This window comes from Tribolium castaneum, chromosome 1, assembly GCF_031307605.1.
Source record: "Tribolium castaneum strain GA2 chromosome 1, icTriCast1.1, whole genome shotgun sequence".
Lineage (NCBI taxonomy): Eukaryota > Metazoa > Arthropoda > Insecta > Coleoptera > Tenebrionidae > Tribolium > Tribolium castaneum.
In genome coordinates, this window is record NC_087394.1 from 7327193 (window position 1) to 7342552 (window position 15360).

A 15360-nucleotide genomic window follows, 5' to 3' on the forward strand; every position below is an offset into this window, starting at 1 on the left:
ATGTAAAATGATGAATTTTATGATGTTAATTTTTAAGTGTACTTTAATTAAAACAAATTACGTTATTAATAATTGAGATTTTATTTTGATAAGTCGTACATATTTATGATTGCATTTAAATTAGATAGACAATAAAAGACTTTATCAATGAAGGTTTCACTGTTTGTTTTTATTATGTGGCAGATTCCCATTTTTTAATTATTGGGTTCATAGAAACTTGTTAATTTATTTACTAATGATTTTCGATGAGTTCTAGTTTTTTGAGATAGTTAAAACTTTTTACTTTCTTTTATGTTAAGAAATTAGAAAAGCTTGCGAATGGAAGAATTAGAATGTACAACAAAAAATTTAAGTTAGATTTTTTTAACAAAATACAAATAATAATAAAAGTGTAAAGTGTAATAAAAGTGAGTTTGCACGAAAATCGAAACGGAGAAACACGAATAATCAAAGTCCTACTGTAATATAACATTTTTGGATAGCATCTGATGTTAAAGAGTGTTTGTTTTATTTATTATAATAAATTAAGGAGCGTTTTAACGACAAGAGTAATAGTACTTATTATAAAAAATGAAACGAAACATACAGAAATATGTAAAACGAATAAGGAGAAAAAAATAACAAAATACAACACAATTTTTTCTATAGCAGATATTAAAAACTGCTTTGTTCTACTCATTACGTATGGATCAAGCAATTTTTTAAGAATATTTAAAAAACAAGTTTCATAATATAAGTCTGAACTAAATATTTTATCTTATTATAATAAGTGTATAAAATGTAAAATGATGAATTTTATGATGTTAATTTTTAAGTGTACTTTAATTAAAACAAATTACGTTATTAATAATTGAGATTTTATTTTGATAAGTCGTACATATTTATGATTGCATTTAAATTAGATAGACAATAAAAGACTTTATCAATGAAGGTTTCACTGTTTGTTTTTATTATGTGGCAGATTCCCATTTTTTAATTATTGGGTTCATAGAAACTTGTTAATTTATTTACTAATGATTTTCGATGAGTTCTAGTTTTTTGAGATAGTTAAAACTTTTTACTTTCTTTTATGTTAAGAAATTAGAAAAGCTTACGAATGAAAGTATTACAATGTACAACAAAAAAATTCAAGTTAATTTTTTTTAACAAAATACAAATAATAATAAAAGTGTAAAGTGTAATAAAAGTGATTTTGCACCAAAATCGAAACGGAGAAACACGAATAATCAAGGTCCTACTGTAATATAACATTTTTGGATAGCATCTGATGTTAAAGAGTGTTTGTTTTATTTATTATAATAAATTAAGGAGCGTTTTAACGACAAGAGTAATAGTACTTATTATAAAAAATGAAAAGAAACATACAGAAATATGTAAAACGAATAAAGAGAAAAAAATAACAAAATACAACACAATTTTTTCTATAGTAGATATTAAAAACTGCTTTGTTCTACTCATTACGTATGGATCAAGCAATTTTTTAAGAATATTTATAAAACAAGTTTCATAATATAAGTCTGAACTAAATATTTTATCTTATTATAATAAGTGTATAAAATGTAAAATGATGAATTTTATGATGTTAATTTTTAAGTGTACTTTAATTAAAACAAATTACGTTATTAATAATTGAGATTTTATTTTGATAAGTCGTACATATTTATGATTGCATTTAAAGTAGATAGACAATAAAAGACTTTATCAATGAAGGTTTCACTGTTTATCTTTATTATGTGGCAGATTCCCATTTTTTTAATAATTGGGTTCACAGAAACTTGTTAATTTATTAACCAATGATTGTCGATGAGTTCTAGTTTTATGAGTAGCTAAAACTTTTTTTCCTTTTATGTTCCGAAATTAGAAAAGCTTGCGAATAGAAGAATTAGAATGTACTACAAAAAAAATCAAGTTAAAAAATTATTAACAAATACAAAAAATAATAAAAGTGTAAAGTGTCATAAAAGTAATTTTGCACGAAAATCGAAACGGAGAAACACGAATAATCAAGGTCCTACTGTAATATAACATTTTTGGATAGCATCTGATGTTAAAGAGTGTTTGTTTATTTATTATCATAAATTAAGTAGCGTTTTAACGACAAGAGTAATAGTACTTATTTTAAAAAATGAAACTAAACATACAGAAATATGTAAAACGAATAAAGAGAAAAAAATAACAAAATACAACACAATTTTTTCTATAGCAGATATTAAAAACTGCTTTGTTCTACTCATTACGTATGGATCAAGCAATTTTTTAAGATTATTTAAAAAAACTAGTTTCATAATATAGGTCTGAAGGCACAAATTTACGTTTAAAAAATGAGTGGCGAATCTACAAGTTATTTCAACAAACGAATTGAAAAATACATAAATAAAAAAATAAAGCGATGAAAACTCATCAAAATAATACGACATAAAGGGAGAGTCAATTTGCAAAAGTTATAGTTACTTTAATTCGCATTTAATGCCTGATTATTAACTGATCACGGGACCAAATTGAACCAATCTGATTGGTTAACTTTTAACAGCGCAATTAACTTTAATTCAGCCTTAAGCGTGATTTATTTAATCCACAATTAAATGCGTGATTAACTGATCATGTGACCAAAATGAACCAATTTGATTGGTCCATGCGTCTTGTTAACTTTTAACAGCACAATATACTTTAATTAGGCTTTTTAGCAGTTTTACAAAAACTGTATCAAAAAAAGTTCCGTAAGACAAGTCTTCAGAAACGATTGAAAAATAGTGCCTCAAGGTTTTAGAAGCTAATTTAAAAATTTAAACGAAAATTTGTGATTTGGTTAACTTACCCTAGATTTAAACACTTTTGCAATTTAATTTTCTAATTAAATGAATACAAATAACAAGTTAAGTACCATGCATTAACTACCAATCTAAAATATTTCGTAAAAAGTTCTGTAATTAATAGTTATTAGTGTTTGCGTTCGCTAAATTAGAGAATCAAAATAAAGGCAAATTACAAAAACTACTTTATCCGTTTTTTTTTTTGATACACTGCAAATGTCTAAATCTTTTGTGTTACAAAAACTTCCATTGTTGTCCTTGAAATATATAACTTACATTTTCAAGCTAATCTGGCGTTCAGACGAAGTAATTGATTAAATTTCTGTTGATTTACTTTTTTAACTATGTCGCCACTAAAAGTAAAAAGCTTTGTTTTTGGTTTTCGCGTGACAAATCCAAATGTGCCCCACGTCCAAATGTACCCCATTCTACCCTACATCGATTTTTTTATGTTTTTATTTAGCTAATTCTGAGTGATTTCGCTCATTCTTGGGCCAGAAACTCACTTATTTTAGGAAATTTCGTCCAAAAAATTAAAAAAAAACAGCAAAACAAAAAATGACCCCTAGTTTAACACATCATTTTTCGTTTCATTGCAGCTTAGATTTTTGTGAGAAAAGCATGTCGGAGCTTCCCATCATTCCCGATCAAGTGTTGGAAGCTTACACGTGCCGACTTTGCGACAAATACCTAACAGTTATCCCCATCAGCATACATCCCGAAGGCGGAAATATTTGCGGAAGATGCCAATCCAAAGTTACCAAACAATCCCACTGTCTCTTTGAGTGTGATTCTGATCTGCTCGAACAAATCAACCTTCCGTACGCTATATTTGGATATGTAAATCACCTTTTCCCGTGTGTGAATCGCTACGAAGGCTGCGATAGATTGCTAACTTTTGACGAAATCAGCAACCATGAAACTACATGCCCTTCAAGGAAAATAATTTGTAAATATTGCAACTATGAAGGGACAGGGTGCCAACAGCTCAATCATTTCAAAACTAAACACCCGCTAAATTTCTTCGATCGAATCTATTTCCGATTTCCGTTAGATCATCACTCACATAGTATGAATTTAATAAAACGTGGGCATGAACTTTTTTTTCTGTATTTTGAAATCGATGATGAAAAACAGAAAGTTACGTTTCTTGTTGAGCCAACACGTAAAAGTTTAGGGGAAGACATTGATTTTTTCTGTCTTCTTAAGGACGCCGAACATGAGGACGTTTTTAATCAAACTACAATTTCCAGACGGAAAACTGACGGGATTTGTCACACAATTTATTTCAAGGAAGAACAATTTTTGAAGGAATTCGACATATTTTGTGAATGTTTGCTCAAAAAGGTGTCCAGTTGTTACAAATCAAACCAATTTTGCAAATTTTGAATTCAATAAAAATACTGTTAACACATTTGTTTTACTATCCAGCTATAGCCTTTAAAATCAAAACTAATTAATTAATCGTGAGTCACTGAATTTTTGTTTAATATTTCTTAAGACATGTTGTGTGCGAGAATTATATCTAAAAAATGTTTCGTTCTTACCAAATTTAAGAGTCACTTACTTTGAGAGTTTGTGTTCTTATATTTTCTATTGATTAATGCTACTTTCAAAATTTCTATACAGCCAAATACTAAATAATTTTATGTTATTAATTATTATATAATAATCATATGTTTTAATATTGCTGGGTGTCGGTGTCTTTGTAGAAACTGAAATACATAGTTAAAACTAGTGTAAATACTATTGAAAATAATATGTACTTTTTATATGTAATTTTTTCGTATCTTCAATCATTTTTGAAGAAAGTAAGAATTTAGAAAAAAAAAATAAAAATCATTTTTGAAATCTTTATCCCATACTATTGAGAATTGAATGTTCTATTTCCTTGAATTTTTCTATTTGTCTTGTACGCACCATTATTTAAGTACAGTATTTTTTTAATTCATTGCTCCTTAAACTTGGCGAATTCTAAAAAAGTTTTAAGTTGCAAACCCCTTTGTGATTATATGAAAGCCGGTGGATTCTAAAATCATATAAAGAATTTTTTTAGAACCCAAATATTCCAAATATTTTGTAGATAATTAATTATAAGGATACCGTGGGAGAATTGATTAGATTATTAATTATAGATGTAATCAATTTTGGTTGTTAATTTTTATGCACTTATAGAAGCAACGCTAAAGAACAATCTAGAACTCTAAACTATATAATAGAATTTTGAAAAAAACAGAGAAGAATCTAAAAGAGAATTGTAGAAAAAAAGTGGAAGACATGTAAAATAAAAAATAATTTTGAGTACCTGCAGTCTAAAATATAATTTTAATAAAGAATCTAGAGAAGATTTAACTTATAAGTTATAACATAATCAAAGAAGAATGCAGATTTTAGATTTAGAGACGACTTTAGAAAAGAATCAGAGAAGAACAATGCTATAGAATATTTTGGATAAATTGTAAAGAAAACTACAGAATAATTTTTAAACGAATCTAATGATTTATTTTATAAAATAATCTAAAGAAGTGAAAAAGAATCCGAGTAGAGTCTAGAAAATAATTTCTAAATAAATACCTAGAAATGGATTTATAAAATAATTTAAAATGTCCAGGGCGGCGTTACATAAGATTTGAGAGGACTTTTAAGAACAATCTAAAGAAATAATTCTAAAAAATAATTTAGAATAATTTTCAACAAAACTACAAAGGAATTTTAAGGCAAAGCAGAATAGAATCTAAAAGAGTAATTGGAGAACGTATAAAAAACAGGTTTACATAAAAAAGAATTTTGAATGGTAAAGAATCTAGAGAAGAACGAATCTAAAGATGGATTTATAGAATAATCTAAAGAAGAAACCATCAGATCTGCAAACGGGTTATTTAGAAAAGAATCAGAGAAAAGAACAGAAACAATGCTAAAGAATAATTTAAAAATTATAAAGGGAACTACAGAGGAATTTAATAGCGCATCCAAAGATGGATTTACTAAAATAATGTAAAGAGGAATCCAGATTTCAGATCTACAAACGGTTTCAAAAAAGAACTCGAGTAGGATCTCAAGAAAAATCTAGAGAAGAGTACAAAAACAATGCTAAAGAATAAAAATATATTGCGAGAGAAAAATTCTATACATAACTGTAGGACAATTTTGAAAAGATGCAGAGTGCAATCTAGGAGAGGTTTTGGATAAAAAAAATTAAAAGAGTTTATAAAATAATTTTGAGTAGTATAGAAAATAATTTCTAAAGAAGTATATGGAGATGGATTTATAAAATAATTTAAAAAGTTCCAATTTTAGGTTTAGAAACGATTTTTTAAAATATTTGAGACTTATTTTAAAAACAATCTAAAAAAGAGTAGACAAACAAATAATGCCAAAAAATAATTTAGAAAAATTCGAAACGAAAGTACAAAGGAATTTTCAAACAAAGCAGACCTAATAATTGTCTTAAAAAACGTGAAAAATTCGTGAATTTATACAATAATCGAAAGAAGAATCTATATTTCAGATCTAGAATTAGGCTTATTTAGGAAAAAAAGAAAAGAAAAGAATTAGAAAAGTATATGAAAAAAAAATCCAGAGAAGACTACAGAATTAATAAAAATTATTTGGAAAAATTGTAAAGGAAACTACAGAAGAATTTATAACCGAATCTAAAGATGTAACCTAAAGAAGATTATAACCTAATAAGATTATTTCAAGAGAAAAATTCTATACGAAACTGTAGAAGAATTTTGGAAAGATACAGAGTAGAATCTAGAAGAAAATTTGGATAAAAATATTTGAAAAAAAGTGTATAAAATAATTTTGATTAGAGTCTAGAAAATAATTCTAAAGACGTATCTACAGATACCTAGAGTCTCCTCTACAAAAAAATTTAGAAGAATATTATGAACAATGTAAAAAAAAGTACATAAATAAAATAATAATACAGACTAAAAAATAATTTGGAAGAATTTTAAACGACGCAGACAAGAATCTTAAATTTGGATAATGTCAAAAAAATGTAAAAGTGTTAATAAAACAATTTTGGATTTGAAAGAAGAATCTAGAGAAGATGGATTTATAAAATAATCTAAAGAAGAGTACAGAAAGCTAAAGAATAATCTGGAAGAAATTTAAACGAAACTAAAGGAAAATCTTGAAAAACTGCAAAGTAGAATCTACTACAGAGTGACTATTAAAGACTGTGACAAAAAAACCTATTAGTAACACTGAATTATTGGCCTTCATGGTGGCTTGTTATATTAAGATTTCAAATTTGTCACCAACCTGACAAGAATCGCAATTTTTGAATAATCACCTGGTAAAGAGAATTTGAATAATATTTGTGTATTTATTTTATTTACACTGTTTTTTGTCATTCGTAATTTGTGCAACATAAATATGGCATTTTTACTTTTTAATGTTATTTTTAATTAAGAGTAATTATTATTATTGGTGATTTTTACCAAAAAAATATGCAAGTGGTACAACTGCCAACACTTCAAATCACCTAGCAACCAAAACTGTCGCTAGGAGACCGTCAACTGTTTAAACCTTAACGATTATCAAAATTGTTAAAATGTTGGAAGACGAAGAAGAAGAAATTCATGGTTTTTGTCAAAAACTCGTCTTTTTCCAAAAAACCAACACGTTTTTTTAGTGCCTATTAATAATGACTTGGAGCGCAGAATTGCCGACGCGTTTGAAGTTTTCGACCACGCAGGTAACAAAACAGTCGATGTTCGAGAAGTGGCAACGATCGTACGTGCCTTGGGTTGTTGCCCCACTGAGGCAGAAATTCAGGAAATTTTGATGGCTGTTGAAAACCCCGAATCTCCCGGAAGTGTACACTTGTCTAATTTTTTACCCCACATGTCGCAAATCATCACTGAACACAAGTATCACCAAAATTTAATCGCCAAAAAACGAAATTTTCATTCGCAGGTATCAGCCTGCAAGTCCCGCGCAACTTTTAGAAGCGTTCCAAGTGCTAGATAATGAAGGTAAAGGTTTTTTAACAAAGGAACGCATTTCCACGCTTATGACGCAAGATGGTGAGCCCTTTACCCAAGACGAACTCGACGAAATGCTGGAAATAGCCATAGACCCACACACTCAAACTGTGCCTTATGAATATTACATCAATCAGCTAATGGTACCTAATTTTTATTTTTGCAAATATTGCACTACGTTATTTTTAATAGCACGAACCTGAAGGAGAGAAAGATATCTATAAGTTAGCTGATCGTGTTCTTGAGGAAAATCCACCTCCACCTCCTCCTCCTCCACCTCGAAGGCTGTCCGAGTTCCTGCATGATTTGTCCGTTCCTGAATTTTAAATTATAAAACACTCCAAACTTCCACCTTGTTTATTATTTAATCTTCTTGCTTAATTTACAATTTTGCGAAAACTGTATCTTTCTGTTTGGTAGCTTGGGCTACTGTTGCTGTTGTGAAGTCTTCACTTTGAAGCATTAGCTGATTCCATAAGGCCTGTAAGTAATGTGTTATTAATTTATTATTTTTTGCAGCTGGATTAAGAAACAAGCACTAATGGGGGCGCCATTGAAAAATAAGCTTAATTTATCTTCTTGTTATTTAATTAAGGCAAGTTTCCTTTTATTAGGTGGTTTCAGTGAACATTAATAAAGAATAAAGAAATATTTCTGTGTTGTTACTGATAAATAGTTACTCCTTCTGTTCGAAAATACGGTAGGTATAACTTTTAAAGGCCGGTAAGTAATTACCAGTGTGAGGAAATTTTAGGGGGTGGCCATGAGGCCACAACCGATCAGCCGACTCGTCGTAGCGCTCTCGCGATGTTCATATTTATCGATGAAATGGTCCGCTACAGCGTGTGCATTGGCGTAGTTTACTTGGGGTTTATACAATTAATGTTACCGGTCGCTTACAAAAATCTAATTAAAACATAAATATTATTGTTTTATTATAATTACGGAGTACCCAAGAAAAATTGTGGCAATAAAATAGTCGCTAATTTATTAAGACTGCGGTATATTTGTTGAGATTATTTTCTGAATCAATTTTAAAATAGTTGCTAATATCAGCTTCTGATTGGCTAGTTCAAACCCTGACAAGGCACCTAATTTGACATAATCGTTAAAAAATAACTTCATCATTTCTTTAATTTTACACGGACACCAATGAAGATGTTTAATACAGGGGAGCGTAAGTCACTATTACATTTTGAAAATGTTGCGTTTTAATTCAGTGGAAATTAAAATTAAAAACTAAATAAAAATATTTTAATCATTTTTTCTGAGAAATACGCTTGAATAACTGAGATTCTTTCTAAATTCTCGAAAACTGATTCCGTTTTGCGGTTAAAATATCTTTGAATTTCGAAAAAGATCTTTCTACATCACAGTTGGTTACAGGAGTAAATAAAAAGTTTGGTGCTAATGCAAAATATGTCGAAGGTGGTACATTATTCGCTATTTGTTTTAAAACTAGAAAATCGGGATTTCTAGTAACTGCGTCAATTTTTGCATTAAATTTATCTTGTAATGACCATTCTACAGATTTTAACTCTATCAACGTAGACTCAAATTTCTCAACTATAATGGATAATTTTAAATTTTACGTTTCTAGAAATTTGATCGTAGTTGGAATATTTGAAAAATTGTTTTCAATAAAATTAAGTTGAGAAACTAAATTTGTGGTTAAAACTAAAGTTTTACATTGTTTAATGCTTTGTGCATGGTCGTTTAAAGCAATAAACAAATGATTTTAATTGATTAAAATTTTTAGAAATTTGCTTCTAACCAAGTACCCCAGCTTGTAACTACAATTATTGATTCGTCAGAAACGTTACGATTTGTATATTTTTTTAAAAAGGACTTTAAAGAAGGATTATTTGGTTATCTACAAAATGTGCTCGAGGTGAAATCGCAGCGTATTTCCCTTTGAAACGTGGTGTGGTTGAAAACATTTCAAGGGCTAAAAATGGTAAATAATTAAAAAAATATTAATGTCACACCAAAGAATACTTTGAAATGAATTACAATTTCGTAATTTAGTTCTACTGGGTCACTTTTACGCTTTTTAAATAAGTACATGAGATAAAAATGTTTTTTTGACTTTTTAGATATTATTAAAATTAACAGAGAGTTAGTAAAGGTATAATATTAATAGATAAGTGACATTAATTATTAAGGCGATGAACACGCTTCAGAGGGAAATACGGTTCGGTTTCACCTCAGGCGCATTTTGCAGTAATTTTAAATTGCAATAACTTAGTGAGTCCTACAGATAACGAAATGATTCTTGCACCAAAAATTTATTTCAAGTATTAGCTTTATTTCTTCTCGATTATGTGAGAGTCTATCTTTTAAATTAAAAAACTTTCTCGCATCTCGAAAATTTCACTACTCAATTATGCAACGTTACAAGAAAATGTAATTTTTTTGGTTTCCCTTTATCAAAACTCAACCTTGTTAAACTACGTATAAATCTACATTTATTGAAAATTTGTTTGCAAAAAAAACGGATTTTCTAGCTTTATCCAGAAGGAAGATATGAGTATGTAAACGCAAAATGTGTCCAATTTTAGGTGTTTGCAAATTTTTAGCTAAAACGCCTTTTCAGCCCCTTCGCGAGGGTTGAAACAACAAATTCTTTGTCTAAACATTTTTTAATACTCTTTCCTAACTTATATCAACAATGCAAGCTGTTCCACAACATTTCGATTTAAAGGTTTATCTGACTGCAAGCGCGCGCCCATGCACTAACCTTCGCCCATAAAATTTCCTCACACTGGTAATTACTATAAAAATAAAACAAAATATTCCCTCTTAGAAAGTAAGTGCCCAATTTATTTATTTATTTATTTATTTATTTGTTCAGTTACATTATTTTATTTAGTATTTTTGTTTATTTTCGTATTTACCACAAAAATAAAAGAATAATGTAGTCCTATTCATAATAGTTATTTATTTAATGAGTTTGAGTGTAAATCGGACGCTTTATTTCACGAGTGGATTTTTAAACCACGAGTGAAAACGAGTGGTTTATCATCCACGAGGCGAAATAAATAAACCGATTAACACAAAAACGAGTTGAATACAACATTTTATTCTTCGAAATAGACTCAGCAAGGCTTAAAATTGCTTTAAATTTGTTAAAAATAATTTGACGTTTCGTACTGAGAAATGCCAAACAGTTGTCAAAACTTCCTTACACAGGAGAAAAACCGTAAATTTTGAGTGTCGAAGAATAAAAAAAATTAACACGCTGCTATCGAAAACGTATGTTTTAAAATAGTGATTATAATCTAGGATTCAGATATTAAAAAGAAGTCTTAAAATGTTACCAACAAAAAATAAATCAATAAAATAAATAAATATAACATGAAATCTAAATGAAAATTAATAAAAAAATAATCAACCCTGTGCAAATAATTGATTTTAATTTTATTTCTTTATTTGTTTCGTTACATTATTTCATTTAGAATTTTTGTTTATTTTCTTATTTACCATAAAAATAAAAGAATAATGTAGTCCTATTTATAAAAAAAAATTTAACACTTTGCTATCGAAAACGTATGTTTTAAAATAGTGTTTACAATCTAGGATTCAGATACTAAAAAGAAGGCTTAAAATGTTACCAACAAAAAAAATTATTAATCTGCATAACAACATTTAACATGAAATCTAAATAAAAATTAATAAAAAAATAATCAACCCTGTGTAATTAATTGATTTTAATTTTATTTCCTTATTTGTTTCGTTACATTATTTTATCTAATATTTTTATTTATTTTCGTATTTACCATAAAAATAAAAGAATAATGTAGAGTATTCACACTTGGTTAAGTTGGAAAAAGGTGGACTATAAAGCTAAATTAAGCTAAATTTCTAAAAAAAAACATTGATAAAGTCTTGTTATCACTTATCATCAGTCAGGTTTTAGCTACTAAGTAGCAGTAGTTAAAAAATACATTTATAGCATGATAATTTAGACAAAAAAAAACGAAAATTTAATTTTCTTTAGATTTTGCTTGTCAATTTGAAAACTTCCACATTCAAACAATTTTTGCTCTAATGGCACAGTGAAATGCACTTAATTAGGCTGAAATGGTTTAATAAGGTTATTTTAGGACAGTATTAGCTCAAATAATTTAATGTCTCTGTTAAATTTGTCAAGTCATGTCCAAACTATGGAAAAATATTAATACAAATATATAAATATCTGACATTTTCATGCTGACTTTTCAGTGAAAATGACTGTATACACTTGGTTATAAAAAAACGATATATTGAATTATCTGACGCATTAAACACAGTCTATCGCATTTGCAAAAAAACTTGGTTTAATAATGTTTTATGTTTTAAGTTCTGTGCTAAGGTGCTAAGTTCAGATTAATTGTCAGTTCCAACTTAACTTTTTATTAGAAATAAGCAAAGAAAAAGATAAAAATCTGCTATTTCAATGCTATGACAATTTTTCCATTTTTCTGTTTTTTTTGCAACCAATTCTATTAGAGAAAATCACTAAAAATGAGGTCTTGCTCCAAAACTCATGATGAAAAGTTTGGAATAATAATAAAATAAAGTATAAGAATAAAGTCGACGTGTTCCAGGATTTTTTTTTAAATAACCAAATAACAAAAAACTGAATAAATTAAATCTGGGTTTGCTCTTAAATACAGTTAAACTTCTCAACAACGGACACCTTTAATTGTCCGTTGTGGAGAGGTGTCCACTAATGGGAGGTGAAAGTTTTAATATAGGTTCTGTTACGTTCCTACAAAAATGTCCGCTGTAAAGAGGTGTCACTGTATTTTATGTTTTTCTCTATGCATGATTTTTTAAGATTTTTTTTACATTAATTAATGAATTAATTAAGTGACTGTGCAGTCGCTGCACAAAAAATATATTTCTTCTACCATTCTGAAACATTCTTTAACCCTTCAACGTTATTTTGTGTAAAAAGTAAAAAACTATGTATTTTTACACAAAACATAACGTATGCTTTGAAATGACACTAGAAAATATTTTTAATTACTTAATTAACATTTATTATAGGAAATTGTAGAAAAAATCCTATCGAAATTCAGATGAATAAAGAAAAATATAATTAAGAAATACCGAGTTGACGTTTCTAAATTTAAATTTCAACATGTTATCCGTGATTTGACTATTTCAAAATGTAATTATTTAAAAGAAATTGAGGTAGATCGTAGGGAAATTTTAGAATCTAACACAGTTTCTAACTGTAATTATAGAATCGTGTCTGAAGATGGGAACAGCCGTTGCCGAAACGTTACGCCATAAATAAATCGTAAATCTGTTGCTTACATTTTTATTAATTCCGAAACTTTAGCACCTTGTAGCATATTTTCGGTCAGAAAGAGTATAATTTTGAAATTGCATTTGTAAGCATGTATTCTAACTATTTATTTAAGTCACATAATAAAAACTTACAATGTGATCAAGTCCTTCCTGAACCGTATGGTCCCTTGAATAAACCAAACTGACTTTTGTGCCTTGTACAGCAACTGGGCTCTTTTTGGAAATTTCCTTTGCTATTCCAATAACACCTTCAATCATACTGCAAACAAAACCTTTAAATAACAAACATTATTGAGACAACAAACAAACCTCGCTTTATCTTCAAAAACTCTAGAAACAAGTCCTGATCCTAACGCCTCTGCTGCAGGCATTTTTCGTGCTGTGTAACACAACTCTCTTACTAAACTATCTGAACCAATAATTTTCGGCAATCTTTGGAGGGTTCCCACATCAGCAGCCATACCAATATCGACCTTTGAAATTTTTAAAAATACATAATAATTATACAGGGTTAGTCTGCCAGAAATATATTTTTACTGAAACATTTTAAAAACTTATAATCAAATACTTAATTTTTTTCTCAATGCGTGTGATTTTTTTCAATATTCTTATACAATTCCCTACAATCAAAACTAAGTAATTGTGACGCTGAAAAAATATTGTTTTAACTACTTCTAATAACATGCTGAAACAATAAAAGATACTTGAATGTTGTTCCTAAAGAAGTTTATTCGTTGTATATTAGTATTAATATCGTGATTAAATTAACATTTACCAAGTAAACACCAATTTAATTCAAATTGGTTTAATTAGTAACTAGGTGTAATTTACTTTGCAATGAATTTGCGACAATTTCCTACGTACTTTTTGTACAAAACATTTTATAAAAAAATAAGCGACATGTTTGAGATTGTCATTAGTCATAAAAAATCAGCTAATCAGCAACTGTACATTGTAAAAAAAATCTGAAAAAATTCGCATGCATAGAGAAAAATATAAAGCACTTAAAAGCAAACGCTGAATTCTGTACGATTATTAGTTTTTGAGAGACAGTAAAAATATAGTTTTTTTTGCATAAATACAAAGTTTTTTTTAAACCTACTTCTTTAACTTGGAACCACGAATCTTTAGTGCAGTACCGCATGTCTGCTGCGGCAATTAAATCAACACCACCTCCCACACAAGCCAAATGGATAGCAGCTAAGATAGGTTTTTTACATAATTCTAGTGCTGAGATTGATTTCTGATAGGTGGTAATCAACTGGTAAAGAATTTTAGATTTGCGTGCCACGTCTTCTTGTTCTGCTAACTGTGGCGCCAGCGTCAACATATCTTGAAAATCCAAACCTACGTATTTTTATGTAAACAAAAAAACTTCGCTTAATCGGGTTTAAATAATGTTACCAGCTGTGAATATTTTTCCTGCTCCTGATAAAACAATCACTCGACAGTTTTCGTCAGTGTTTAGATTCTCAAAACATTGTCCAATGTCCCTTTATTACAAAAAAAACTTGGTAATTAATGATAATTATTATTGAAGTTGTATACTTACAACCACATGGTTTTGTTCATAGCGTTTAGTTGATCGGGACGATTAAGTTCCACATGGTAAACAAATTCTGAAGGCACTGTTACAGATAAGGTTTCATAAGAAGCCTGATGAGACATTTTGGCGATGCTTTTTACAAAATTAGTGCCTCCTGAACCTAGATTTAAATACTTAACAATAATATTTGTGCCCAGATATACACTTACAGTTATTGAATTGTGGCAAGATGGTATTGGTGGCCCTTTTGGCAATTAAAGACAACATAATTAAGAATTATGCCCAAGTCTGTTTTTTTGCATAAACAATGTTAAATAATTAGTCAAAACAGATAGATAAGGAGTATGATGGTGCAGAATACAAACTTTACGATAACAAAACGTGTAAAAATACAGTTTCAAGTTTAACAAAACATTATAAATGATAAATAATAATTGAGACAGGTTTTTAGTTTACACGCTTTGTACAATACAATATAGCGATACATACCTTATAAACCTTATAAAATATAACGATTTTTCCCAAATTATGATACGAAACTTGCAAAAATTAAAAACACAGCAAATAAATAAGCAAAACCATTAAACCTACTACCAAGTGACCTTTGTACTACTACTCAGTGGTTATTAGAACTATTTTGCACACTTTATGCACTACTAAAGACCCATTCACACGAATTAGGGCCTCTGATTGTTTAAGAGATATC

General features: G+C 28.6%; 2 protein-coding genes across 5 annotated transcripts; one reads left to right on the plus strand and one right to left on the minus strand.

Moving 5' to 3' along the window:
- The first annotated feature begins 7229 nt into the window (after positions 1-7229).
- LOC656504 (uncharacterized protein) lies at positions 7230-8801 on the plus strand. Of its 2 annotated transcripts, none has more exons than XM_015978562.2 (4): positions 7230-7405; positions 7456-7693; positions 7740-7950; positions 8327-8801. In XM_015978562.2, the coding sequence occupies exons 1-4, from the start codon at positions 7375-7377 to the stop codon at positions 8333-8335; spliced, it is 489 nt and encodes a 162-aa protein (XP_015834048.1). In that variant the 5' UTR covers positions 7230-7374; the 3' UTR covers positions 8336-8801. The 2 variants fall into 2 exon arrangements, with proteins under 2 accessions (XP_015834048.1, XP_015834047.1); XM_015978561.2 differs by lacking the exon at positions 8327-8801 and adding an exon at positions 8000-8156 and having other exon boundaries at positions 7240-7405.
- Positions 8150-15291, minus strand: LOC656420 (delta(3,5)-Delta(2,4)-dienoyl-CoA isomerase, mitochondrial). 3 transcript variants are annotated; one of them, XM_064358933.1, is made up of 8 exons: positions 15144-15291; positions 14864-14942; positions 14661-14805; positions 14513-14601; positions 14211-14455; positions 13418-13581; positions 13241-13367; positions 8150-8288 (listed from the first exon to the last, which is right to left on the minus strand). In XM_064358933.1, the coding sequence occupies exons 2-8, from the start codon at positions 14919-14921 to the stop codon at positions 8190-8192; spliced, it is 927 nt and encodes a 308-aa protein (XP_064215003.1). In that variant the 5' UTR covers positions 14922-14942; positions 15144-15291; the 3' UTR covers positions 8150-8189. The 3 variants fall into 3 exon arrangements, with proteins under 3 accessions (XP_064215003.1, XP_968046.3, XP_008191395.1); XM_962953.5 differs by having other exon boundaries at positions 14661-14814; XM_008193173.3 differs by lacking the exon at positions 14864-14942 and having other exon boundaries at positions 14661-14814; positions 15144-15268.
- Positions 15292-15360: the final 69 nt, after the last annotated feature.